Source organism: Gracilinanus agilis, unplaced genomic scaffold (genome assembly GCF_016433145.1).
Source record: "Gracilinanus agilis isolate LMUSP501 unplaced genomic scaffold, AgileGrace unplaced_scaffold50208, whole genome shotgun sequence".
In the NCBI taxonomy this organism is placed as follows: Eukaryota; Metazoa; Chordata; class Mammalia; order Didelphimorphia; family Didelphidae; genus Gracilinanus; species Gracilinanus agilis.
Genome location: NW_025384920.1, coordinates 1 through 2,119, shown reverse-complemented (window position 1 = coordinate 2,119; position 2,119 = coordinate 1). Strand labels below are relative to the sequence as shown.

General features: G+C 67.0%; 1 protein-coding gene across 1 annotated transcript; it reads left to right on the top strand.

Annotated features, from left to right (window-relative positions):
- Positions 1 to 395: 395 nt before the first annotated feature.
- LOC123255702 (POZ-, AT hook-, and zinc finger-containing protein 1-like) lies at positions 396 to 1,748 on the top strand. The gene has a single exon (XM_044684451.1). The coding sequence runs from the start codon at positions 396 to 398 to the stop codon at positions 1,746 to 1,748; it is 1,353 nt and encodes a 450-aa protein (XP_044540386.1).
- Positions 1,749 to 2,119: the final 371 nt, after the last annotated feature.

Sequence of the window (2,119 nt, the reverse complement as noted above, 5' to 3'; positions counted from 1 at the left end):
GGGCCAAGGAGCGCGCGCTCCTCGCTCTCGGCAGCCGCGCGCCGGCGCCCCCTGCCGGCTGGAGGGGCCCAACCAGCCCCTGGCCAGGCCCTCCAGGCAGCCAGTCACCTGGGTGCCCCCTGAGCAAAGCAGAGCAGAGCCCGAGGCGGCCGGACTGCAGACAGCCAGGAGGGAAATAGGGAAACATCTTAAGCAGCAAAAGCAGCCTCCCAGCGGGCATGTGGGCGGGAGAGGCCGCCCGCCAGGTGTAGACGCACCCGCCCTCGAACACGTGCAACTGCAACAGCAGCAGCAGCAACAACAGCAGCAACAACAGCAGCAACAGCAGCAACAGCAGCAACAGCAGCAGCTGCTGCTCCCATCCACTGGTCACTCATACCTGCCCCCCTGCAGCCATGGAGCGGGTCAGTGGGGATGCAGCGGCGGCAGCCGCGTCGTGCGGGGCTGGCGCAGGCAGTGGGGCTGGGGCTGCTGGCGCCCCTGGGCCCTCGTCCGGCTGCTACACGTACCAGGTTAGCCGCCACAGCACAGAGATGCTGCACAACCTGAACCAGCAGCGCAAGAATGGCGGCCGCTTCTGCGACGTGCTTCTGCGCGTGGGTGATGAGAGCTTTCCGGCGCATCGCGCCGTTCTGGCGGCCTGCAGCGAGTACTTTGAGTCCGTGTTCAGTGCACAGCTGGCCGATGGTCCACCTGGTGGCCCCGATGCTGGGGGCCCACAGGACGTAGCTGGGGCTGCCGGGGGCCCGGGGCCCGCGGGTGCGGGGCCCAGCCGGGAGCTGGAGATGCACACGATCAGCTCCAAGGTCTTTGGGGACATCCTGGACTTCGCCTACACTTCGCGAATCGTGGTGCGTCTCGAAAGCTTCCCCGAACTCATGACGGCGGCCAAGTTCCTGCTTATGCGGTCCGTCATCGAGATCTGCCAGGAGGTCATCAAGCAGTCCAACGTACAGATCCTGGTGCCCCCGGCCAGAGCCGACATCATGCTCTTCCGCCCCCCGGGAGCCACAGATCTGGGCTTCCCTTTGGACATGACCAATGGGGCCGGCCTGGGGCCCAACGGCAACGGCATCGCCGGCAGCATGCAGCCAGAGGACGAGGCCGCCAGGGCTGCGGGAGCTGCCATCGCCGGCCAAGCCTCCCTGCCTGTTTTGCCCGGGGTTGACCGCCTGCCCATGGTGGCCGGGCCTCTTTCTCCGCAGCTGCTGACCTCTCCTTTCCAGAACGTGGGCAGCAGCGCCCCGCCTCTGACTGGCAAGCGGGGTCGGGGCCGCCCCAGGAAAGCCAACCTGCTGGACTCCATGATGTTCGGATCCCCCGGGGGTCTGCGAGAGGCAGGAATCCTCCCCTGCGGCCTCTGCGGGAAGGTGTTCACCGATGCCAACCGCCTTCGGCAGCATGAGGCCCAACATGGGGTCACCAGCCTGCAGCTAGGCTACATAGACATCCCTCCGCAGAGGGTGGGCGAGAACGGGCTGCCCATCCCCGAGGACCCCGACGGCCCCCGCAAGAGGAGCCGGACCAGGAAGCAGGTGGCCTGCGAAATCTGCGGCAAGATCTTCCGAGATGTGTACCACCTGAACCGGCATAAGCTGTCGCACTCCGGGGAGAAGCCCTACTCCTGCCCGGTGTGCGGCCTGCGCTTCAAGCGGAAAGACAGGATGTCCTATCACGTCCGCTCGCACGACGGCTCGGTGGGCAAGCCGTACATCTGCCAGAGCTGCGGGAAAGGCTTCTCCAGGTAAGCCCCAAGCCCGCACACTGGCAGCCTTTGGGGCCTGTTTGGGCCAGTCGGGATGCCCTGGCCCTGGGCGGGCTTCCCTGGGGTCAGGGTGAGCCCGGAGGCCCCTTTATGCCTCTGGAAGCCCTTTGTGTGTCTAGCCGCCTCGGGGCCCTTCCAGGGGGGAGGGGCTGGCTCTGCTTGGACAGACCTCGGGATTCAGGGCAGGCCCCAGGTGGGGGCTGGGAGGGGGGCTGGGGGCGGGACTGGGGGCCCCAATACACACGTGGGGGGCTGCCCCCATAGCCAGCTCTGCCACAAGCTGAGCTTATTCTTACTGCTGAAGCCCTGGCCTGGGAGCCTCCTCACCCTGATTGCCCACAGCGGTCCTGGCTG

Excerpts from the sequence above, each read along its gene's own strand:
- LOC123255702 (XM_044684451.1), top strand. The coding sequence starts at position 396 with ATGGAGCGGGTCAGTGGGGATGCAGCGGCGGCAGCCGCGTCGTGCGGG.